The sequence below is a fragment of the Perca flavescens genome, chromosome 2 (assembly GCF_004354835.1).
Source record: "Perca flavescens isolate YP-PL-M2 chromosome 2, PFLA_1.0, whole genome shotgun sequence".
Classification (NCBI taxonomy): Eukaryota; Metazoa; Chordata; class Actinopteri; order Perciformes; family Percidae; genus Perca; species Perca flavescens.
This window is the reverse complement of record NC_041332.1, coordinates 7,777,731-7,803,314: the sequence shown is the minus strand read 5'-3', so window position 1 is coordinate 7,803,314 and position 25,584 is coordinate 7,777,731. Positions and strand designations below refer to the sequence as shown.

The 25,584-nt window shown below is 39.3% G+C and overlaps 1 protein-coding gene across 2 annotated transcripts in view; it reads right to left on the bottom strand.

Annotated features, from left to right (window-relative positions):
• LOC114571169 (tetratricopeptide repeat protein 31) overlaps positions 1 to 24,199 on the bottom strand; it is a 38,513-nt gene extending 14,314 nt beyond the window's left edge. The window contains exons 1-5 of one of the 2 annotated variants that reach the window (XM_028602012.1): positions 23,947 to 24,199; positions 4,971 to 5,053; positions 3,916 to 3,999; positions 1,508 to 1,558; positions 592 to 768 (exon numbers count right to left, since the gene is read on the bottom strand). In XM_028602012.1, coding sequence (XP_028457813.1) covers positions 592 to 768; positions 1,508 to 1,558; positions 3,916 to 3,999; positions 4,971 to 5,053; positions 23,947 to 23,992 — 441 coding nt within the window. In that variant the 5' untranslated portion in view covers positions 23,993 to 24,199. The remainder of the gene's footprint in view (positions 1 to 591; positions 769 to 1,507; positions 1,559 to 3,915; positions 4,000 to 4,970; positions 5,054 to 23,946) is intronic. The other variant, XM_028602020.1, reaches the window with a different exon arrangement.
• Positions 24,200 to 25,584: the final 1,385 nt, after the last annotated feature.

The window sequence follows — 25,584 nt, the reverse complement described above, 5'->3', positions numbered from 1 at the left end:
CACATACTACAAAAATACAAAAGGAAGATATCAATAGTGTGCCCTTACAGTAAAGTTTGGATGTAGCATGTTTAAAGAAGCAGAAAAAAATGCAGAAAGGTGCAATGGTATCATAGTGCAAGATAGTGTAAGTGCAAATTCTATTCTACCTATATATGATAGTAAAAGTTTGTATATAAGTTGCATGTTAAATTTCAACTATTGAGAAACGAAAGCCCGCTCAATTTTTTTCCTTTTCAGTTTTCGCAGGTGCTTCTGCTTCTTCTTCTCCTCCTCTCAGAGAAAACACGACCCCGTTGCATTGTGGTATACTATACGGGAGCAAAATGTAGGGTATATCGTATGTACACTAAAATTATCTGTGCGTTGTGGGTATTTTATAGTGGACTATACAGTGAGTGAAATTAACCGCGGCGAATTCGAACACCACTACAAAATGGCAAACACACTACAGTATATAATGCACTTTTTCCTTGATAGGGAACAGTGTCGAACACAGCTCAGGTCTCACTCATGTATTCAACAGGACACTTCACCAGGGACTCTGGTTTATTATTCATTTTATTTTGAAGGGATTAATGAGCTCCTCACCTCCTCCGAGGGCCTGTGGGGCACCTGGCCGTTGCTCTTGTTCTCTGAGGTCACCAGGGCGGGGACTGATTCAGGGTTGCATTTGTTTCTGGGTCGAACGGCGGTCCATTCCTTCACCTCCTCTTTCAATTCCTCCTCGCTGTCACTCTCTGACACCGCTCCAGCCACTTCCTCTTCCTGTTCACAGTAAAAAGTAGAACTTACGCCAAAAGAAGTCACATATAACACACATCATGGGGTTTTCAAAAGGTATTATGCAACATAAGTGCAAAAGCTATCAGCAGGAGTGTTTTCTAAATGGAACGTTGAGTAATGCTTTCATTGTTATTTAGTTGTGTTGTAAGTCATATTTTTTAAGAGTCTAAACACCTGTTGGCCGAATCAGAGTGTTTAAATAATGTCACAAAGTAACTTCATGTTGGATTTTAACATATCCAATATTTTTCGAATACACCTCAACTGTCAGTTACCTTTTCTACTTATTCCACTGTAAAAGCTGGTCAAGGGACACAGGCACTAAATTCACATTTATTTTGCTGAGATTTGCTTGACATGCAGTATAGGCAATCATTTATTGGAAACATCACTATCACAATCAGGTCAACAACCAACAGACTGAAAAACAGCGTTTTCCCACAGGCAGTTCAATGCACTGAGTCATGTGTTCATGACCCTGTCATGACACTCTTATGTAGATACCTTCAAGTAAAGGGTTAACCATTCATTCAAACACGTGCACATCCAGATCTATGTGTACATATACTGTACACATGAATGCTTGCATACATGTGGACATAAAGGTTTATTGTGTGAACATATGGCAACATACCAACTCCGCAACTTTATTACATTAAAGAAATATTTAAAAAAAATAATTAATAGATGACAGATTCTGTTTAGGCCGTGACGTTCTCACCTGTTCTGAAGCGTCCTCCATCCTCTCCAGTTTCTTCCGTTCTTTCTGCCTCTGAAAGGAGAGCACGGACATGATGGCTGTGGGATGGTACAGAGTTATGTATGGACACAAATGTAGAGGCAGATGTGCAGCATCAGGTGTGTCATAAAAAAAAATGAGAATAGGGAATAAGTTATGAAGAGGGTGCAGTAAAATGTTTGTTATCAGGGATGGATGTATGAACAGAGAAAGCTGTGACACAGGAGTAGACACGAGTAAATAAGGGAGTGGTAACAGGTCTGGTGGTGGAATGTAGCAGACAAATTAATTTCAGTTAGTAGAGGAATCATCAACAATAAAGACATGAGCTACAACATGGACATTGTGTAATTATCCTTGCATTTCCATTTCGTTACTTAGTAGATTTTTGTCAAAGTGGTGATGTGACTAAACTGTTGCACACATTGTATTTTTGTTTTAAATAATTTAAATAAGTTTCTGACTTCAGACATTTTTGAAAAAAAACGTGGATTTATCACAATCTTACTTCCGATATCCCTGTTTTTAGACTACATACTTTACACTTTAGCTAGAAATTAACCTTTACAAAAATTTGTCTTATGTGTGATCATCATTTGTATTTTATGTAGGATTTTCCTAGAATTTTGAGCAATCAGTGCAATTACTGTCTACTGTTTATTTATTACGTTTTTAAAAAGGAACACGCCGACTTATTGGGACTTTAGCTTAGGCCGGTTACACACTGCACGCGTCGCGCGAGCGTGTCAGCCGCGTGGCGTGTCAGCCGCGTGGCGTGTCAGCCGCGTGGCGTGTCCGTTTATATTTCGGCTCCCATGTTAACAGGTTAGAGCTTACACACTGCCGGCGTGAGACGCGCGTCTCAAGCGCGGCTCGTGCCCGCTAGAAATAGAACCGACGCCTATTTTTCACGCGAGACGCGAGCGTGTTGGAAGCGTTTCCAGGCAAAATAGAATAGGAAAATATGTGTATATGTCATTTAGACACGAACGCACATTAATAAATGACATCTTGATGTTTGAAAGTCTAGGTTTTGACATCAATGTAGATATAAATGTAATACAAAATTTCAGAGAAAATATTTTCAAATATTGCACCTGTCATACAGAACGAAATATTCTGTAACATATTTTGCAGTCAATACTGCCTACGTTGTCTTGCTTTAATCAAATCAGTAGGCTATATATAAATGGTAGGACAGGCTACGATAACAACGTAGTGTGTGTTCTGAGTGACGGTCCAACATCAGATCTTTACATAGGGTGATCAGATTTCCCGGAACTAAAACCGGGACATTTTGCGCGTGGCCGTAGTGCTCGTGCACCCACCCACTTTTTAACATGAACATGTGCCAGCCCAGGTCAAACATAGACTCAGACAGATTACAGACGTAGACCACTACAATTGATTGACACACACATACACACGTTAAAATCATACGCTGGATGCTTTATAAGTCTTTCTACATGGGTTTAGTTAATGCTCAGGCTATAATAAGACCACGTCAGCTATGTAATCGCTGACAACCGGGACAATTTCATAGTGGTTGGTGTAAACCGGGACATTTTAGCATCCCGATAGGCTTTTGTCGGGACTCGGGACAGGCAACTCAAAATCGGGACTGTCCCTGTCAAACCGGGACGTCTAGTCACCCTATCTTTACAGCTACACAAAGTTGTTATAAACAGACAGCCCACTTACCCATTTTTCAGAGTTTGAATCTGTCGGCACTATGTCCCGAGATCAGCCCTCCCTGTACCTAGCAACAGGAGCAGCGCCGCGTCAGACACGCTTCTTGTGTGTAGGACAGAAAAATCCACGCAGCTGACACGCAGCTGACACGCAACAGAAACGCCACGCTCGCGCAACGCGTGCATAACGTGTGTTATAATGCGTGTGTAACCGGCCTTATTCACCGTATCCCCCAGAGTTAGATAAGTCCATACATACCCTTCTCATCTCTGTGCATGTTGTAACTCTGTTTGATTGCCCCACCTGTAGCCTAGCTTAGCACAGATCCTGGAGGTAACCGGTTCCATCTAGCCTACTGCTCCGAATAAGTGACAAAATAATGCCAACATGTTCCTGTTTACATGTTGTGATTTGTATAGTAGACCGGTTACCTCCAGGATCTGTGCTAGGCTAAGTTAGCGCTGGGGGCGTCAGACAGAGTTATAAGGGTATGTATGGACTTATCAAACTCTGGGGGGTTACGGTGAATAAGCTAAAGTCCCAATAAGTCGGCGTGTTCCTTTAAATGTGATGTGTTGGTAGCAGTCCATCCGTACTGGTGCTGTACCCGTATGATGTTTGATTATTTTTGGTAGTTGCGACTTTTAAAGCCTTGAAGTGTAATGTCACGTCAGTCAGATTGCATTCTTGTTACTCACTTTCCTTTTAGCTCTCCTCCTCTCGGCTCTCCTTCTTGTTCTCTCCTCATCATCCAAACCCTCCTCACTGTTCAGCATTGCCTGCTTGAGACACAGGAACACACACACACACACACACACACACACACACACACACACACACACACACACACACACACACACTGTTCAGGTAACTGAAGAAGAGCTTGGAGTCACTTCTTAACTTACCTAAACACAAAATGATTTTTCTTTAGAATTAGTGCTATTGTTTATTAAGTGCAGCAACAATTCAGAGAGAAAAGATAGCTTTTGAGACATAAATGGAGTTTTTTTTCTTTTTTTACATTGCATGTCTGGAGATAAACTTGGCACCTATTGAATGGATCCCCTGGCCTGGGAAAACCCTGACGAACTTTTGTTTTTGAAATTTGCTCTGCAAGTCAGTCATTCAAGCCCATTTCCAATGTTTCCAAATCGAGGAACCAATCACAACTGCTGAGGCGGGCTTTACACCAATCACAACTGTTGAGGCGGGCTTTACACCAATCACAACTGTTGAGGCGGGCTTACACCAATCACAACTGTTGAGGCGGGCTTTACACCAGTTACAACTGAGAAGGGTCTGGTGTCAACCAGGCTAGAATGGATCCCCAAGAAGCCAGATATTTTGAGCCAAAAGTGTGGCCATTATTGTTACTGCATCTTAACGCACTTCAGCATTCACGGCTTTAGCTCAATGAAGACATCAGATTTGCGATAATATGTGCCTGGAGATCAGAAAACTGTGATCTATGTTTTTACAGTACCCCTAGTCTGGATGGTCTGGATGAACAACCCAGAGCTTTTTTTCTCCTATCCTGGAATGTATCTGTGGAGGAGCCAGACCTTATTCTGTAGCGCTGTGGAGATAGGTCTGGCAATGCCAGACTACAGTACCCCAGAAGCCCATTTAGTGTACAGTATGTGTTTTACTAGTACTCCATTTGTTTTTTTACACTTATGTCCAACTAAGTATTTCTAAAAACCAGGAAAAAACGAATCCATAGTATATATAGTATAGTAATCTTTCAGTCTACCTGTGATGAGCCTTGGTCTTTTCTTCTGTCCGTCAAGTCAGGCGCTCCATTCTGAACCTCCATCTCTTCCTCACATGGCCCCCCTAAAGACACAAGGTATGGCATGGAGAGATAAACATCCCTTCTATTGCTGTCAGTTTTTGTCTAGGTTTAAATGCATCTCTTTTAAAATTTCAAATGTCTCCATTTGTCGAGAGAGAGAGAGAGAGAGAGAGAGAGAGAGAGAGAGAGAGTTGCATGAGACATTCCCTATGCAAAACTACACAGGTGATGTCATGGCAGCTTGTGATTGGACGATGCAAGCAGACGAGGGTAAGAGTGTGTGTGAACCTTTATTTAGGCCGATGTTTCTCCTCGCGTTTTATGAAGAATGGAAACATTCGGCTTTATGGGCAGCAGTGAGTGTAAGTACAAAAAAAATGCATTTGTCGCAAATTATAAAATAAAAGCCCCTTTTAGTCAAATAATGCTGTTATACAAATATACAGAGATGTGCTTTATTCAAATTAACAATAGTCTGTCCCAAATGAAGGCAGTAAAATAGAAGGTACATATTTACATAATGACATACACTGGTTAACACTTGAATGAAGACACGGCCAATATGAGTACATTATGTTTTGATGCTGTAATTTCCTCTAAATGTGAGCTCATTATGGATTCAATTGAATTATTTGAATCCTAAATTTTACATGTTTTCACTGGCTCTTAAATGTGTTGTTAGTGATTATTGATTCCAAAAAAGATTCAAGGTGCAAATCATAGAGGCCCATTTTAAAATGTTAACAAGTAACAAAGCTATAAAATCTGATTAGCTGTATTAGAGTCATGATCTTGGAAACCAGTTTTTGGTGCATGTTAATATGGCGCCAGGCAGACGTGTGACACACTAAGAGGCCACCATGCCAGAAATATCTAAGGCCCATGGACAGAAATAGTGCTTAGGTACCCAGAAGCATTCTAGAAATATTTCACTCTGTCACTCGTGTTTAAAAATCAACTGAACCATGTTATCACATTGTGATTAAATCTATTTTTGAGTGAGTGAGTTGACACATTTGGTAAAAAAAATAAATAAATAAACAACCCTGCTACGATATCGGAATTTGCATGGTAGTACATTTTCACTCAGCTGACGAGCCCTCCCTTTGCTGAAGCAGATCATTTACCATTCACTCACTGCAGCAGCAGCAGCGAGAGCCACAACAGGTGTGCCTGGAGACTTTTATTTCACGGGATTGCTAGAGGGCCCATCTGTTTGCTGTATTTGGCATGCCACTGTCTATTTACAGGGCAGTCGGTAAACAAGAACACAGCATGGAGGAGGATTTCAGATAGCTGTAGGACGAATCTATTTAACATTGCTTAATGACTATTTAGCAAAGAGCAATATTTGTATGTGAAATTAATGTCACCGAATGTATCTACCCGTCCATTCATGTTTTGAGGCAACCACACCCGACTGTGGTTTGTGTACTTCCAAAGTCTGGGATATACGTAAACCTGTCACCAGTCAATAATTTGCCCTATATAGAGCACTGACAAGTTTTTCTTCAACTAAAATGTTAAAGCTCCAATATCCAGATCGAGATCCGGTATCAGTTGGGTTCTAGTAACAGCAGATCAGCTAAATTCTACGATCAATCTTTTACGACCTATTTTAAGACAAACGGATGATGTAAACAGATTAAAGAGGCATCACTAAAGAAAGATTATTGGATATTTAAAATTGTAAATAGGACGACAAATGATCTCGCGTACAGAGTGGAAAGAGAAGAGATAGAATCAGAAATTCTTCAGGACCCACATCCACGCTTCTAAAGATGTATATAATGCACTGATTGATAAAAAATACTTCAATATAACACGGTATGTACCTATAAGGCCGAAATATAACAACAGACCCCTACATTAGGAATTGGGGGAGAAAGTACATAACATCCTATCCAGGCCATTAAGAGCAGCGGAAAGTTCAAGAACAATTTACCATATTCAATGTGTACTCCAAAGGAAATTATTGAAACTTTAAAACAATTCTACATGAATTTATATGCATCAGAATTACCAGAGGACTTCATCATGATAGTTACATTTTTATACTATACTGAGTTGCAAAAGAAGGACCAGTAAGAACAGAAGTGCTCCCAAAACGCCTTACAATCTAATAAATCTCCTAGTACTTCAAACTCAAAGCCTCCCTGAGTCATTCTCTTGGCTATAATTACTGTAATTCCTGTTAAAATGCTCTTCCTTTCAGCCCATTTTTGAATTCAGACTATACATTGAACACAACCTCTAGCTAACAGACCAAGCCACTTCTTTTTTAAAACTGATAAATCAAGACCAGACTGGCTTTATTTTTGATCCTCTGCCAGTAATCTGTGCCGGCTCCTCAACATCATCCACTTGGCACGTTCCAGCCATGCGTGGCTGTTACTCCCTGTTGGCTTTTGACAGGCTTGAGTGGCCTTATCTGTTCAGGGCCTTGGCTAAGTTTGGGTTTGGGTCAACATGATTTATATGTAAAAAACCTCAAGACAGAATTATTACCAATGGTCAAATGTCAACTCCTGACCCCGAACCCTGAGTAGATCCAGCAGACAGGCCATTGTCTCCTGGGCTCTTCGTCCTAGCAATTAAACCTCTGTTAATTCTTCTTCTAACTGATGATATCATTTTTTTATATAACTAATCCATACAATTCCCTTGCCAAATTACAAACTTTCTTGATGGAGCTTATGGGGCAATCTGAGGCTATAAAGTTAGTGTATTATCCCACTAACACATTTTCTTTTCAAATTTTGATTACACTGAGTATCAATAACCTCGCCCATTTAAATGGTCCTCAAAAAAGGGCTCCAAAATGGTTGTAAATAATCTTAGAAATGTGTACAAACTTAATTACCCTGCATTGGTTAGTAAAATAGAAGAGGACTTTCATAGGCTTTCCAGTCTGTGTCCATTCCAGCACCCCAGAGTTTCTTCAAAACTCTTAATATAATGTACTGTACATATTAGAGAATACAAAGTTTTCATCAGCAGGTTAAAGGTTGCATCGATTTTATGAAACAAAACTGCTAATACAGAGGAACAGTTTGCATCTCCTGGATAAGAGACAGATAACAAGTACTTGGAGAGTACTTGGCCTCCCACCCCCTCCCCCCCAAACACAAGATGTAGATAGACGAAAAACGAGGGGAGAAAACTCTGTCCCTGAATAGTTCCCCCTCTGTTCAGAAATTTTAAGAATGAGTAGAAACTGAATCTGTTAAGCATTAAGAGCCACAAGACCACCTGACTCACAGAAAGACCAAAGGCAAATGAAAAGCTGGAATAACTAAAGAGGGAAGGAGGGAGGATGTTTGTGAGAGACTAGCGTGCTTGTTTTGGGTAACCATCCACATTTAGCCAATTTCAAATTATAGGTTTGAAACTGGAACATGAAATCACGTAGTGTACAAGACCACGGCCTATAGAATACTCCTTACGCTATGCATCGAGCTCTTGAGCACAGCTGCTATTTATGCAGCAGCAACAAAACACATGGGGCATGTCAAACAAAGTACAGTCTGCAAACATTTACAGTGTTATTCAGTGAGAACACACACTAGATTGAAGTTTTTATTTTTTATTTTATATATCAGTCTTTTCCAATAATTCCCAGGATTTCTGGCCATAAATTAGGTTTGATTTTAAACGCAGAGCTGCAAATAATGAACGATAAAATGGTGTTTATTCAAACTGTCTGATGGTATTATGTGCGGATATGTTCTATCATGTGTTACTTTCAGTAAGTAGGCTATGTTTTATTGTTTTAAGCTTGCGTGGGAGTAGAACAATGTGTACTAACTCTGAGGTCTTAAGACATCTTATTTATGGTCCTGACCTGAAGGCTTCAGATTTTGGAGAGAATTTCTAGGAAATATCAGTATCTTAATTCCTAGTATTCATCCCTATTCCCAAGGGTGTTGATAAGCTCTAGGACTCTGCAGTGATTTGTTTTTATATTTTGTCTTATTCACATGAATTTGTGAATGGGCTGTATTTTGATAGCGATAGTGGCTAGCGATTGATAGCCACCGATTGGAAAGCTAGAGTGTTTTTGCAGACAACATGCACAGACTGCGAATGTGTCTGTGCGTGTTCGAAACCTCTGAGTCAGATTCATCTTAAAACTTCCACTTGTCTTTGTAGACCATTTTCATTCAGGCAGCTAGTAGGACAAAAGCGGAGACAAAATGATCCACTGTCGTCAGCCTCAACATCCACTCATGTAACATCGCGGTGTAAACAACTCCATGAGATTTAAATACCGGGGGCTCCCCACTCGTCAGCAGAACTAAAAAAAGACCCTTGGATGAGGGACAAAAACACCTTCGAGTCGACTATTTCGGTCCAGTGGATTGTTCCTTCTGTCTCGACGAGCTGTTTCCTGTTATTTTCCTCCAGACCGGTCAGACAGCTTTTGGGATGAGTGTTAATTTTGTTAAAACATTTACCTCAGTTTGCGCTAAATGCAGAAAACCCACATTCATATACGCAAACGTCCGTCTAGAATTCACTTTGCGTTCAGCCTGATGTGGTGAAACCCAGCATGCGTGCTTGATCAACATGCCAGGAGGAATCATTTAGTTATGCTGAGAGTCTAACATCCAGTATATTGCTTCCCAAAGGTCACATAGATACTTACACAACCAACCACTCTAAAACAATCTGCGTATCGCAGGCAGAACATTTCCACAAGCGTCTTTGATCCATCACATATTGTTATGATTTTATGGCCCGCAGCCATGAACAAAGCACACCATGGGAAATAATCGGAAACATTTGGGTTTTCATCTGAGGCCTGATTTAGACTGAATAGCTGCTGCAGCCTGATGACTTCTCTGATAAACATGCATTTTGACATGATGTAGTGAAGTCTTAACTGGTTTTCATTCGGCTTTGGCTCATAATATTTACTCAACAGATTAAAAACGCCATGGAAACTTTCACATGAACTACAAAAGACAAATAAAAAAGTTCTTGCCAGGTTTCCACAAAGATATTTGCATGTGAGCTCATGTGTAATTGGCAAAATGTCAGCAAGACTTGCACAGTTTTCTTACGCGCTGCCATATACTGTAGGTTCCAATAAAGGCAATGGCGTGAACAGTAAAAAGGATGGATAAATCTGCGGTTTTATTTCAACTACAGAAATGTTGAAGGGGAGGAGGCAGTCAAGAAAGAGCTCTGTGTAACACACCATGTGTTACTGTTTGATATGAGAACCACCTGGGCTGAAATCTGGTTCTCAAGGCTGTCGGGCAGGGTGGCCTTGACAGTTTCCTCCCCTCTTTCAAACACACACCCATATTAACACGGACACGTCTCTCTTTTCTCAACATCAGTGTTTGTCTTCCTGATTATGTGCAGGGAAAAAAAAAAAAAGAGCATACTTTTGTGAAAAATAGAGACTTCGTGGCTAGAGCTATACACTTCTAAGAGATGATTCAAAATGCAACATCGGAGGGAAAGACTTTGTCGGGTTACACAGCTTTTTATAGTGTTGGAAAAAATGATCAGGATACAAACAACTTCTAATAATACGTTGCGTCCAGTGGTATAGTGTAGGGAAATAATTTCTAAAAAGCGAGTCAGACACACGAAACGTGGGACACGTAGCCTGTTAGCTGTTATTTTGACATCAAATAGAGACGAGGCAAACCTACACACAGGGTCTCAAGGATAATTATATACTCAAATAAACTTATGGTCATTGAATAGTTATCATTCAAATACGGCGGTCAGTACGAACAAATAAAAGGTTGCTCCCAGAGGAGGCCACACGACAACAAGAGTCGTGCAACGCTCCACTGTATCTTTTTAACAGACGTGCCGCTCTCACACACTGTTTACGTCTTTTCGACTATCTAACGGATACATTTTTTTCGTTGGATATTGGATGTTAAAAGAAGGAAATGGTTCTAACGTTGCACTTTAGATGTGTGTGAATTTCCCACACCAGGAGTCATTTATATAGCCTATTTCTATTTTATAGTGACCCATTATCTGTTCCAGGGCTCCAGACTGCGACCAAATGGTTAAACGTTAAACATCAAAATTTCTGTACCTCAGAGCGCGTAAGCGCCAGCTTATCTGTCCTCTCTGAAAATTGACAGAGAGCAGAGCTCTGACACAAACACACACACTCGCACACACGCAGAGCTGCAGACGATGCAAACTACATCGGCTCTGCAGTTTTGTTGAAGTCACTGAGAGTCACGGAAATGCCAATAAAGTGGTTTCAACTGTGGTTACAGTTTTTCATAACTTCACGCAGACAGCATTTGCTGTGATATGATATTAATGGCGAGCCGAAAGCGGTCGCAGTGCTGTTGATGTTACACTTCCTCGGAGACGAGCAGCCAGGCACAACAGTGGTTTCTATGCCCTGGTGACTGACTGACAGGCTGAGGTTGTAAAGCAAGGCAACTTTTTTTCTACAGCACCTTTCAGCAACAAGGCAATTCAAAGTGCTTTACATGAAGCATTAAAGAGCAATTAAAAACTGTCATGATGAAAATAAAACAGGCTAAAAAATAATATCCAAATACAATAATAAACAAAATATATATTTTTTTTTTTACTGTCATGACAGCGATGGGGCTGTCAGTTTACCTTAGGCTATATGTTGCATCTTCAAAAGTGACACTGAATTTGAAACAGCACATTGTAATTTCTGCATCTATTATCAAAGTATTTATTAGTAATACAGTGGAAATTAGAAATGTGAATATTTGGTTAGCATTTTGATTTACGGTGTGTGCCCCTAAATTTTCTGGTTGTGCCCCTAAAATTTTCAGTTGGGGGCCACTGTGCTCCTAGTGAAAAAAGTTAGTCTGGAGCCCTGTGTTCAGAAAATGTTTTATGTTCTGTGCAAAATGTTCTATTAAAGAAAAGACAGAAAATAAATATTTGTGTGTGCTGTAAAGTGGTTGGAAAAAATGAAATCGGAATCGGCTAGAATCGGTATGGGCTGGCCTAACTCAAAGAAAATCGGAAATCGGCGTAGAAAGTTGTTATCGGTGCACCTCTACTTTCTGTGGCTGTTTCAAAATCCAGTGAAGACATTATGGTCCCTGAACTGATAGATGGCTTTTTATTGTCATTCAACTACAGTGTACATATGAACGAAATGTCGTTACACTGGCTCATACTGTAACTGCTTTAACTATAAAAAAGGGGGAAGGGGGGGTGTTGCCATCTGACGGGGGGACGGGGACTGACAACCTCAGCCTGTCAGTCAGGCATTAGGGCATAGTGAACACAGTGGTGCCTGCCTCTAACAGAGGAAGTCTAACGTTAACCCATACCGCATTAATATTATTATTATTATTGCACATACTGAATGGCAGCATATAATAAAAAACTGTTATTGCACATTTAAGAAAAACAGATACTGTTATAAGTTATGACTGTGATGGAGGTTTAAATGTGAGAAACAATGAAAGAAATGTTGACTTATGGGAGCACTTCAGAAAACAAAGAGGATTCGTCCTAGACGATTTAACTTCCCCAGCCAAGCCAGTATTGGAGAATTTAAACAAATATTTGATATTGTTGAACCAATAAAGAAGGTACTTAATACACGCACGGGTAATATTTACTTTCGTTTTCATGAATTTGATTTATAGCTCGTTTTCATACACTTAAATGACCCACAGAGACCCTGTACAAATGTTTTCTGGTGCTGCGTTCACATCACTGATGTGTGTTCGACAAAGTTGCAAAACTGGCGTTATGATAGACTGAAACACAAAACTAATTTCTCATTTTAAAGTCAAACTTAGGTTGGACAATTAAAAAATATAAAATAATATACTGTAAAGATTACAACCAGTAGAGATAAAAAAACGAATTGTAATACAAATCTTAAACAGACCGACATACTTTACATTTCACTTGTTTCACTTCAGACGTTACTACGCATTCTTTGTTTATTTATTTTAATAATAATAAAATAATAATAAAATACAATTTCCGTTGCACTTTAAATTAGAGGACACAGCTGTTGTTTTGCACAGTTTATATAAATAAAGGAATAGTTTTGAGTCATTTGTCTGCAGCTCATTCAGTTTTTAAAAAAACTTTAGTGCATAATTTGATATTAATGAACGTCCGTTACATTCAAGCCGTTGCCAAAAGAGTTGCTACAAAGCTAATTAAGACTCAGCTCCACACAACTCTCTCTGGATTTCTCAGTAGGACTATGTTCAGAAGATTGTGGCGTTCGGCGACTTTCGCGTGCAGAAACTCAAGTGAAGATCATTACTATCTTCTGAAGAGTGCATCATGTCTTTTTAATCCTCCGTGTCCTCCTTGGCTACTAGCAGCTGTGTGGAGGAGGGGGCTGGGTCGCAAAACTGGCATTATGATAGACTGAAACACAAAAATAATTTCTCATTTAAAAGTCAAACTAAGGTTGGACAATTCAAAAATATACTGTAAAGAGATATACTTTTTTTTTTTTTTTAAACGTCCGTTACATTCAAGCCATTGCCAAATGAATTGCTACAAAGCTAATTAAGACTACCAGCTCCACAGAGCTCTCTCTGGATTTCTCAGTACGGCTGTGTTCAGAAGATTGGTGTCGTCTGCGACAGTTTCGTTGTCATTACTTAGAATTCCTCAGCAGAAACTACGCACTACAGCTTTAAGAAATTAACGGAAAAACAACCACTACGTCAAATTAAAGATGAAAAACTATATAAAACTGATAACGAGAATATACATCTCTGTATATCTCTCAAAAAGAACACAGAATGCTCTCTGACCTGCTCTACATTTCTATGCGCAAAGCGCAGACAAACCAAAAAAGTCATTCGATTTTCATAAATCCAAACGACAACAATGATATTGGCATTCAAAAGAGTGTGGTTGCGTCCCTGTCTCTCTCTCTCTCTCTCTTTCATTAGCTAAATCATTTCAAGGAACAGGAAACTCAGGCATAATGAGTGTCTGTGGTGAACACTGTGTCATTTGCCCCTCCTTGGCCTATTCACTGAACAGCTCACACACAGGCGCGCCCAAAGAAAAAGGAAACAGTAACAAATACAAAATGAAACGTAGAAAGGTATGCTGGTCCAAACTGAAGTGCTCTCTCTCTGACTCATCAACATTACACTCGCTCTACGCTGACACAAGACAAACAGCGCTGTGCCGAGACCTGACGTCTGGTTCAAATATAATATAAAACTAAATGTTTTCTGTTTATTTGCATGTTTCTGATATCTTAGACCTTACTTCACGTGAGTTTCAGAAACGTTTTACGGTTTGAAAGATGTGCTGCTTTATCTCAGTCAGAGCTGCAATAACTGGGATTACTAATGTGACGAAAATAATCTGGACTCAAGGTCCGCTTACTAGCTTCCTTTTTCCAGGGCTTTTGACTGAATCTCACAGTCGTCATTGGACCAAACTCACTTGGAGGCGAATGTTAAAATCTTGTAAAGTAGAGAAACGATGAAGACGATAAAGATGCAGTTGAAACCCCCCCAGACAAAGAATGAGTAGATTTTCAAACTACCATTTCCAAAAAGAAATTAATTAAATTAAATCATTTTAATGCTTATTCTATCAGACTTTTGAGAGCAATAAACACATAAGAACGTGTGTGTTAGTCATAAGAAATGTGGAAAATATGTTGATTGAGTTCTTCCACAGAGGGGATTTTTTCTTTAAAAAAAATTCAATAAATAACCAAGTGAGATAAAGTGAGAGCGAAATGAGGAGCATTATGTACCAGAGTGAGACAGTCCAGGGACAAGGGGTTTGATGAACCCGGTAGGAAACTCGCACTGATTTGCGACAAACCTAATTTATGTCTGGAAGGAATAAATGACAGGAAGAGAAGATTGTGTTTAGCACTTAGGCGTTTTTCTAACCAGAAAGGCTGCAGGCCTCAAAGATCATCATTTGACTGATGATTATTTACATTCTATGATGTAATTCATGAGTCACTTTAGTCAAGTGTGATTTTCCTTCCAATTTCCGCTGACGTTGTTAGAGGAACACAACTTTTAGGTGAGTTTTCCGTTCAACGGCACATGTGTTGGCTATGACATCGACGACGTTCCACTGTCAGGATTGTTCAGGTGCCGCCGGAAATTCTACCGGATATCCGTCACATTCCTCTTCCTTTGTGTTGGCGTTCTAAACTCTGGTGGATTTCTGAGGACTATGGTTAACTGCTCCTCAGATCTCTGCAGGGTAAATCCAGACAGCTAGCTAGACTATCTGTCCAATCAGAATTGTCTCTCGCATGACTAAAACTACTTTTGAACATACACTCGTTCCACCAAAACAAGTTCCTTCCCGAGGCTATTTTGCAGCAGCACCGCTGCTATGTCCGGTGCGTAGCACCGCCCAAGACGACTGTGATTGGTTTAAAGAAATGCCAATACACCAGAGCATGTTTTTCTCCCATCCCGTATTGCTGTGTGGACTAGCCAGACCAGAGGTATAGTCTACGTGATAAGCAGGTATACGCAGTATACCCACTAAGAAAGCTCCAGGATTTCCATATACCCACTTAAAAATGCGCAATGACATGTAACAACATACTTTGCATTATTATTTTAATATATTTTGAATTGTCATCTGGTTTTTTTCTTCACAAAGGCTACTTAAAAGGTATTTCCACCGGAAATGAAATGAATGCATAAGTGTGTCAGAATGCAGGAAATGAAGTCTTTGACGATCAAAATTGGGCGTGGGGGAGGACACCCAGACCCCCCACTATGATACGGCCCCCCATTCTGGCCCATACATATACAGTACAGTATACCCACTACAATACATCAGACTACACCACTGACCCCAGACCCTCCTCCGCAGCGCTGTGGCGGAAGGTCTGGCTATGCAAGACTAACTATGACAAGACACCAATGTCCATGGAAGATAATTTCCCCGTTACTATGACAGGCTTCCTGTTCATTCGCCCACTTACTGCCCAACTACTCACCAAAGCTATAACCCGTTTGAAACAAAATATAGATTTTTTTTTTATGATTTACAATAACTTTGTCAACAAATGAATCCTGTAGTATTGCTTGTTTTTTCAAGAGAGTGCGTGTGCTGCTGCGGATGCTGCTGATTAAAAACAAACAAACGGATAGAAATGCACTTAAACAAACAACGCCACCCGGGAAAAACCAACAGAACGAAGAAAAAAACATGGAGATTAAACAGTCTCTTATCGTCATGTCTGCAGAAATTAGAAAGGTGGTTAAACAACAATCCAAACTACTGGGACACAATGGAGGAAGTGTGAGAGCTGAAACTGGCAATCAAGGAGAAGGACAAACGAATGAATGATCTGGAGTGACGCGTCGATGATCTGGAGCAATGCACTCGGTAAGGACGGCTGAGTTACTCATAAGTGGTCTTGCAACAGGACGTCCAACTTATGCCGGCGCTGCAACGGGAGAGAAAGGAGAGGACGCCGAGCCGAGTGCACAATACTCGCTGGGAAAGAAGAGAGGTGGTCCACGCTCTTTCAAAAGTAAAGATATGGAACTACAAGCCAATGCGCTCCCAGTAACTGAGCCGGTAATTGTAATACGTTTCACCAACAGAAAGGCCTTAACAGAATTACCCGAGGAAGGGCAGGAAGCTGCGCGGGTCAGATGTAATGTATTTCTAAAGGACCATCTGACCAAAAACAACGCCGACATAGCAAAGGCAGGCACAGATCTTGAAAAAACAGAACGAACGTACAAGCCACTTGGACGAGGAAGTGCAAAGTGTGGATTAAGTTGAATGGATCTCCCGCGGAAGCAAGAAACATCATGGTAAGAGAACTCAATTAATTAGACAAATGTAGATGATGAGTCAGTGCCGGTTTGACTGATGAATGAGCCATAAAGTCAAAGGGAAAGACACAAACCCTAATACTAGGGATCATTGCTGTGTTCCCTAGTAATATTTGACAGTGAATAATGGACATTCGACATGGATATACATTTTGAGATGAATGGAAATGAATCAAACATTTGAAGAGAACCATGAAAGTTTAGAACTGAGAAGATCTGGCTACACTGAAGTTAAGAAATGGAGAGAGAGAGATAAAGATCCTGAGTAGGGCTGGGCAATGTATCGATGTTATATCGATATCGTGATATGTGTCTAGATATCGTCTTAGATTTTGGATATTGTAATATCGTAATATGACAAAAGTGGTGTCTTTTCCTGGTTTTACGAGCTGCATTACAAAAAAGTGATTGTGAATCATACCCTGAACTTACCAGACTGTTCCAGCTGTTCTATTATTTGCCTTTACCCACTTAATCATTATATTCACATAACTGATCATTATTAATCACAAATCTTTTGTGAAAGTGCCAATAGTAGGCCTGTTGCAATATGCAATAAATCAATTAATCGCATGATAAATAAAAATGAGCTCGATGATTTTTAAATGGAAATTATCGCGGCCGGAAAAAAATCCATTTTATTTATTGTTTTTGGTTGTTTTGTTCCATTTATTGGGGATATTTAAAATGTCTTCCAGATCCAGTGTTAAATATTCTTTAGAAATAAAAGTTTATTGATCTTTGATCAGGTGTACCTGCATTATTATGCCATTATCATTAAATTAGATGAAATTGGTCTCAGAAGACAATATTATCGTTTATCGCAATCATTTCTGGAACAATTCATCGTCCAGTAAAATTTGTTATCGTGACAGGCCTAGCCAACAGTCAACACTACAATATCGTTGCAATATCGATATTGAAGAATTTGGTCAAAAATATCGTGATATGTGATTTTCTCCATATCGCTGAGCCCTAATCCTGAGAATATTTTTTTTCCACAATTTACAAATCCAGCGCAAATATTATACTGATGACCGATTTAATGTTAAGGGGGAAAAAAATGGATGGAGCAGTATCCATAATATATTTCAACAGCAGGGAGCCTAAATTCAAACTTCTCAGAGATCCAAGAGTGAGGCTCACTCAGTTGACATTTTTAAATCTAGACTGAAAACCCACCTCTACTCATTATACTACAGCCAACCATAGCACGCCATCATTACTGCTTTAATGCTGTTCACTTGTTTAGTCACTTTTGTCTGTTATTTCTGTGTTCCTTTAATTGTAAAGTGCACTGAGACCATGTCTAATGGTGATTTTACACTTGAAATACATTTGATTAATTGATAGATGTGCGGCAAAATTAACAAACAATTGAGTTTATTTATATGCAAATTAATAAAACGCATGATTTTGCATGGGTTAAAAATGCCACAATTAGCCAAAAGGCTATTTTTCCTCTGTTGTCCCCTGACCTCAATGTTAAAAAAAAAAAATAAAAGGCTTTTTAAAATACAAAGAAACAAAAAGAAGGATAACACAAGCAAGACAAAACTTGGCACAAAACAGCACCGAAGCAGAAAGATTAGCAACAAGACAAGACACAACACAGAAGCAAAAAGATAAACAGAGATGATCGAGCTGCAAAGTTTGAAATAGAGGGATATGAGAGGTTTTTTTATGAACAGAAGAAAAAGAAAGGGAGGGGAGAGTTGCTCTGTACATACTCAAAATATAAAGCAAATTTGTGAGTTACTTGTTATATAGACAAAGTGGTTTCTCTTTGCCAGACCTTCCTCTACAGCGCTGCGGAGGAGGGTCCGGCTAGTCCACACAGCAATTCGGGATGGGAGAAAAACGTGCTCTGGTTTATTGGCAGTTCTTTAAACCAATCACAATCGTGAATCCCTAACGGTGGCACTGTCCGGCGCTTAGCGGCGCCCAAGGCCACGCTGCAAAATAGCCTCGGGAAGGAACTTGTTTTGGTGGACCTTGTGTACGTTCGAAAGTAGTTTTAGTCGTGCAACAGAAAACTCAGATTGGACAGATAGTCTAGCTAGCTGTCTGGATTTACCCTGCAGAGATCTGAGGGGCAGTTAACCATAGTCCTCACAAATCCACCGGAGGTTAGAACGCCAACACAAAGGAAGAGGAAGGTGACGGACATCCGGCGGAAGTATCGGCAGGACCGGAGCAACCCCGGAAGTGGAACGTCGTGGATATAGACAAAGTTATTCAGATTGAGAAACTAGTAAATCAATCGTTAAATATTTCCATAATCGATTAATTGGTTTTTGTCATTTTTTATGAAATAAATTTGAGTTTAGGGCTGCTGGGTAGCTCAGCTGGTACAGCGCGTGCCCAAATACAGGAGGGTTACTCCCTGAAGCTGCCTTTGCCGCACGTCATCCCCCCTCTCTCTCACTCCTTTGAGTCGTGGACAAAACAAGACATTGGAGGATGCTCATCGACATTTTTCAGCATTTTATAGCCTAAACAACTTAACTGATTCCTCGAGAAAATAATCGACAGATTATTCAACAATTAAAACATTAGTGGCAGCCCTACATGAGAGTGATCATGTTAATGTTATCTAAAGAAGATTAGATGAAGTGCGCGAACATTATCGTGGACATGAATAAAAAGCAAATAATTCTGATTAAAATATAAAAAACTGGACACGCTGTCCTCATGTGTTCCTCATGTGGGAATGGTTATGTTCTCGCATCTGAAGGTTAAGGCTGTTAGCGCCAGGTCATGTCAATCATAACAGAGAACTTTTAAATTCTGGAACTGATCATATGCTTGAACTAAATGAAAATTATTTTACTTTTTAAAAACCAAACGTCATATTTGTAGTCTGGTTCAGCTAATCATTTCCTCTTTTGTACTCCCATTACATAGGTGTGATACTTTTATTTCAGGATATAATGCTTGTTTCGTAAGTGTCATGGGATAAGGCCGGGTGATGGGAGTTTCAGAATTACCCCAGGAAATGGTTTAGTAGACACACTCATTCAATAAAAGGCATTCAGTGTGTGAGATAGCAACTCTGCTCTTGTTTGCCTAATGATTATTATTTTTAGTTCATAAAAGTGCATTGGGCTATATTTTTATGATTTTAGCGGTTTCTGGGAAGATGGCCCACTTTTGCTGTAAAACTGTGGGAAATCCTGAAGTAATTTATAACTAGGGGTGCACCGATCCGACTTTTTCAGTCCCGATACCGATGCCGGGGCTTTGTGTATCTGTCGATACCCGATACCGATCCGATACCGTTGTTGAATTAATAATAAATTGTATACATTCTACCTTCTACCTTCCTTCCACCATGTGGAAGAGACTAAAGGCACCAGACCTTCCTAACTAAACATTACTTTCCTAACTAAGACAAAATAACATTGATGTAATGTATTGAATTCTTATTTATTTGGACACTCAACTCTTCCAGCATGCGACACATGTGCGACAGAGGGGAAAAAAACTAACAAAACTGGATCAGCCCGTGGATCTGTTCATTTTTCCGATCCCCGATCCAGTTATTTTGTCAATATCAGGACTGATATCCAATCTTAATATCGGATCGGTGCACCCCTATTTATAACATTGTTCCTAACAAGAGAGTAGCTTTTCACAGGTTTTAGCCGAGAATCCTATCTGACATATCTATCCTAATACTCACTTTAATAATCTGGATCAATCAAGCAATCAATGAACTTTCGTTCAACCTTCCTTACAAAAAGTTATTTTTGAACCATGTTTTACCAAACAAGAGAATTAAAGTTGCAGCTGTGGTCCAACCAGTTTCTGAACATTCTTGTGGGGTGTTGAACAACTCATTTGCCAGTCAAATGCCTTTGGTTGGGTTTATGACACGCTGCCAGCTCAGTCTAAACATTTCAAACGCCGGCACAGGTTAGCGCTCCTCAAATAGATCATTTTTGTAAATCAAACACAAAGATTAATAGGCAGGCGCATCTGCGGGCAGCCTGGTGTTGTTGTTGCACGCTGCCCCTAGATTCAATTACCAACAGAGTGAGCAGACCTCACCCAGTGCCTAAGGAAGGAGCTGTTCCTCGGAGAAAACGGTAAGGATTATATTCTTAAAGTCCTATATATTTAATGAAAAACGTATGACATGTTACTGCCAACTTTGAGAAAAAAACATGAATAGGCGACATGACGTTCGGCTACTTTGGATATTAATAGCTGTCATGTCATGCTGTCATCTCACAATAATTAAGCTAGAATTTTGCAATCACAGACAGTGGATCTGAGACTTTTATTATTTGTTCTGTTTGTGTGTCTATATTTGAGAAGGTTGTCAACTCAATGCAGAGAAAGAAGTTGTAGTTAAAAGAGTCCACCGCACCATAGGCTAGTGAAGGACTGGCTTTGCTTTGCTAGCGTCGTTGCTAGGGTTGCTACCGAGTAGACCCGCTGCTAATATGGCACCTGTGCCTTAACGACCCGTATCTACCGGACCGAATAGCAACGCGGATTTCTGTGAGTCATTTCGGCGCCACTGATATGCCTGCGTTGCTCTCTGATGCTCGAAAACGAATGTTAGAATAACAGAAACATCGCAGCATGTGACGCTAGTTAACATTACACTCGTCAGCAGCTAATGTTAGCCTACCGTTAGCTAGCAGATGGATTAAACACAATTAAAATGCTGACAGCTAAACGGTGTAAAGTGTGATTTATTTCAGTGTATATGATCCAACAGCAGCATGTTAAGCAGTGTGCAGATGCCGTTGTCTACTTGTCTGAAGAACAACACAGACGGTGCGTCGCGGTGCATTCAAAGTTGTTGTAAAATACCCTTTTGCCATGGTGGTTGTTTTTGTCGTTCAACAGCAATTTACTAGTGAAATACATTATTGTTATAAGTTATAGTTATTACATTATTATTAAATCATTTAATTTTGACCATATGGCCTAAAGTTGTTTTCAGCCCTTTTGCGATAATTAGGTTTTGTCCATTTGGCGTTGTCTGTCAACAAACAAAACAAAACAAAAATACATGTTTCAGGACAGTTTTTGGGAAGATGATAGAAACGTTTTAAGCCTTGTATCACTTACAATGCACTGAATTATTAGCTGATTTATAAAACAAATGTTAGATTTTACCTATCTATAAAATGACTTGAAGAAGATATTATACAAAAATACTAACTTAACCTTGTATTTTCCCCCTTTTTTAGTCATTAAGTCTGATGGCTGAAAAGAAAACCAGCCCCTTATGGCAGCGCTTCACCCAGCCAGCACCAAAACAAAGAAATGCTGCTGGTTGCTACTGTGTGTCAGCACTACTATTGTTAAAATGGTTAATTTATTTTATTGTTCTCAGATGTTTGATAAATGCTGCTAAGTGCACTAAACTTTATCTTTTCATTGAAAAGTTTATTTGACAAAGTTAAGTTTATTTTTCTTTCTTTCTTCTTACCAGTTTTGTTTATTTATACAATATATGTGTTTACATTATACATGTTTAATGCAAGTATACAAGTGCAGACTGGTGTTCAAGTGTTCAATAAATGTTTTTGTTGAGAAATTTTGTGTATCTTAAGTACTTATTAGTGTTAAATTTTATCTTTCAAATAGAGGTTAAAAACAAGCAAATATCGGCCAAAAATAATCGGCAGCATATATCGGCCATCGGCCGACCCTGATTTCAAAAGATCGGCATCGGAAAACCCATATCGGTTGACCTCTAGGTGCTAACAAAGATCCTTTACACTAAAGGCATGGCCAATGGTATGAAACGGTACACACTGTCTCCTAAAAAGGCGTGGCCTTGTTTGAACGTGTAGTGAACGTCATGTGGATGAATGAAAAGTTACATTTGCATAATGTATTAATATTTATATTTAGATGTTTACACAGCTAAAAGACATATTTAGCATCACGGAGATTAGTTTTGTTAGGGCGTTCACGAACGTTAGCTGACGTTAGCATCTCTGTGTTGCCAGATCTCGCGAGAGTTCGGTCCTGAGACAGAAACAGGTATCAAACAAAGTTCATTTTCTCTTGATGTGTCCGTCTGAAATATGCCATTTTAGTGTCAGAATGTTCTGGAGATAAGTGGCTTGTGAGATATGGGTCCAATATCTACTTTGTTGACTATGGGGCAAAAGGGTCGCTCATAATCTGTGTTCACGTTCACTTCTCCCATTGTAATCAACACACTCGGACCTGAATGCTTTTACACAAAGCATTCATTCACTGTCACCCAGAATTTGTTATAACCACTTCATACGCAACAACACAATATGATATGCTTTCTGTGTCCTATAGCCTAAATATAGACCCACTTAGAATTGGGCAATATATCGACAGTATATCGATATAGAATATCTCTAATATCGATATTGTGATATAAGACTGGATATCTTCTTAGATTTTGGATATCGTAATACTGTTATATGGCAAAAGTGTTGTCTTTTTCTGGTTTTAAAGGCTGCATTACAGTAAAGTGATTTGATTTGATCATTTTCTGAACTTACCAGACTGTTGTAACTGTAACACTTAGTCATTATATCCATATTACTGATGAACTCACCAGACTGTTCTAGATGTTCTATTATTTGCCTTTACCCACTTAGTCATTATATCCACATTACTGTAAATACATTAAATATTTTGTGAAAGCACCAATAGTCAACACTACAATATCGTTGCGGTATTGATATTGATGTATTTGGTAAAAAATATTGTGATATTTGATGTTCTCGTATCGCCCAGCCCTATGATGATAATTAGGCAAAATTCAAAAACTATAAAAAAGCCACAAAATGTAACTGGCATTCATTCATATAAGCCACTTCAGCATAGAAGTTAGCTTTAAGATGCATTTAACTATCAGCAAACAGGTTCAGAATAGAACTTACATAAGCCTATGCATGGCAATTTTAATGTTTTTTACCCATACGTCTAACGTTATTTAGAGGCTGTGAAATGTATTATTTCAGCATGGCGTTATCAGTGCTATTACAGGCTGTGAAATGGAATTATTCAGTACAACTGAACTCCGCGTAACATAACTTAACAACCTGCGGCACTAACTTGCCTGGGAAACCGATAGTTGTCGACGGCTGTCTGGCAGTTTTACTCACCGCCTCCTAAGCCCAGCAACCGGCAGATATCTCTGGTGAACTTCATCCGGTTTTACCGTGCGGCATTATCGGCACACGCTCCGAATAAAAGTGAAACTGTCACACCAGACACGACGACAAGTCTCCAGGCTTCATTTACTGCTGACACCTCGCCGGTGAGGCTGCCGGTTCATGAGAAATTTCGCCCGCTGACCCTCCTCCTCCTCCGCCAGTCCAGTCACCTACACTGTGGACGCTGTGGCTACATACACGACTTCCGGTAGTCACTTACAACAATAAAACGATTACGGTTCTCTACTTTTTTATTTATTTTCTACATATATTTTTCTTTGTATATGCACCTCTGGTATTGACTATTTGTATATGTACATACTGGCGATGTATCTATGTTCTTTACTAAATAAAAAAAAAAGAAACAAATAAAAAATAAAACGATGACGGGCAGAATTCGAAGATGACTTCCGGTTACAACCATTAAAATAAAATTAGCGTTTTGGTAATAACTCATTATAGTTATGTTATTGTATAGCCTATGGTTTATTTGTATTAACAACTGATTTAGGATTTAGTGAGTAAATGCAGAACAAAACATAATTACCAATTAAATGTCTCTTTTCTAAATTAAAAAACGTTCCTGGTCTCCTATGTCTGCTCATTGATTAATTTCTCTACTGCATTTTTTTCTTTATGCAATTTGATTTGATCCCTTGGTTTGCTATAGTTTTCTATTAATGAGCTGAAAATGTGACTGACAAGTATGTCATTTAGTTGGCAATAATTTTTTTATTAACTTCAATTAGGGCCTAATTGGAATTGATTAGTCAGTTTAGGAGCAGGTAGGCCTAAACGAAATGCAAAAATGTTAAATATGGCTACATGTAAACTTAAAATATCAAACAAACTTTCCAATAATTAAAATATAATTTATTTTGTGTGTAAATATTTTAGAAATGTAAAAGACAGCTCAAGGTCCAAACATCTTCTGCCGCAGGCTAAAAACAGAATATTTTCCGACTCTACTTAGCTTAGAAGATGATGGTTATATGTACTTTTTTTATGCAATTACATGTGGCACTTTGTTGTTTGGCTTATTTGAACCTAATTTACTAATTAACTATGTGATTCTTGCTGTTCTGAGTTTGAGCCTTCATTGTTGAATGCACTTTTTGGAAGTTGCTTAGGAAGGGCTTATAAACTGTTTCAGAACGTTGTCTCTATTTAGGGACAAATCCACCAATCGGCCAAGAAAGAGAAAAATATGCTGAACAACAGACTGTAAGACATCTGGTATTTCCTGGCAAGTTGACTCACTTAAAAATGGAGCGCAGTGGTCTCTGGTCTGGATGAAATGGATTTTTGTGGGTACAGATAAGATGAATTGCAAGAAACATGATGCACAAGGAATGCACACTGCACTTGTCCACTGGGTGGTATTACAGCACTGTCACAGAGGTTAATGGGAATCACGTATTTATTTCTTAGTTGTCACATTCACATACACACAGTAGAATGTAGTAACAATTCAATTACTGCTTTCAACCCATCCTATGTATTAGGAGCAGTGGACAGCTATACATACAGCATCTGGGGAGCAACTTGGTGTTCAGTGTCTTGCTCTGGGACACTTTGACATGACAG